We start from the raw sequence: 505 nt of genomic DNA, 5'->3' as shown, positions 1-505 counted from the left end.
CCGGTGCCCGCCCTTCTCCGGAAGAGCAACGAGACACTTACAGACACGAGCGGCTGCAGGAGGAGCGGGAAGAGGGAGAGCGGGAAAACCGCGGGAGACACACAAAAGCCGACTCCTCCCGGATCCACCGGCATCGCTCCGGCCTTTCCCTCATTCCAAGCACGGCTTCGCCAGGTTGGCCTGGAGCTTGGCCTGATCCACGGCATCCAGGAGGTTCTTGGCGTCCACGGCCAGGGCGTGGGAAGCCGTCAGCATCTGCCGCTGGAATTCCGTGCTCAGGGAAGTGCCGGAATTCTGCTGCGCCAGGCGCATCTTGCTGATGAGGTTGGCCAAGTCCTTGTTGAGCAGCTTCTGGGTGCCCTCGATCTGGGTGGGATTTTCGGGAATTCAGACCGGGATCCGGCCGGAATGTCACCCCACACCCCGCCCCGTTCCCGCCATTCCCGCTCCTACCTCGGTGCGGGAAGTGGACGGAAGGTTGGGAAGGATCTCGTCGACGCCCCCC

At 64.0% G+C, this 505-nt stretch overlaps 1 protein-coding gene across 1 annotated transcript in view; it reads right to left on the bottom strand.

Moving 5' to 3' along the window:
• Nucleotides 1-11: 11 nt before the first annotated feature.
• The window catches only part of PTK2B (protein tyrosine kinase 2 beta), a 33,337-nt gene continuing 32,843 nt past the window's right edge, over nt 12-505 (bottom strand). The window contains exons 29-30 of the mRNA XM_017727804.1: nt 454-505; nt 12-366 (exon numbers count right to left, since the gene is read on the bottom strand). The exon at nt 454-505 is cut by the window's right edge and continues 17 nt beyond it. Coding sequence (XP_017583293.1) covers nt 151-366; nt 454-505 — 268 coding nt within the window. The 3' untranslated portion in view covers nt 12-150. The remainder of the gene's footprint in view (nt 367-453) is intronic.

This window comes from Corvus brachyrhynchos, unplaced genomic scaffold, assembly GCF_000691975.1.
Source record: "Corvus brachyrhynchos isolate BGI_N302 unplaced genomic scaffold, ASM69197v1 scaffold222, whole genome shotgun sequence".
NCBI lineage: Eukaryota > Metazoa > Chordata > Aves > Passeriformes > Corvidae > Corvus > Corvus brachyrhynchos.
The sequence above is the reverse complement of the archived record's forward strand: the minus strand, read 5'-3'. Positions and strand labels throughout refer to the sequence as shown.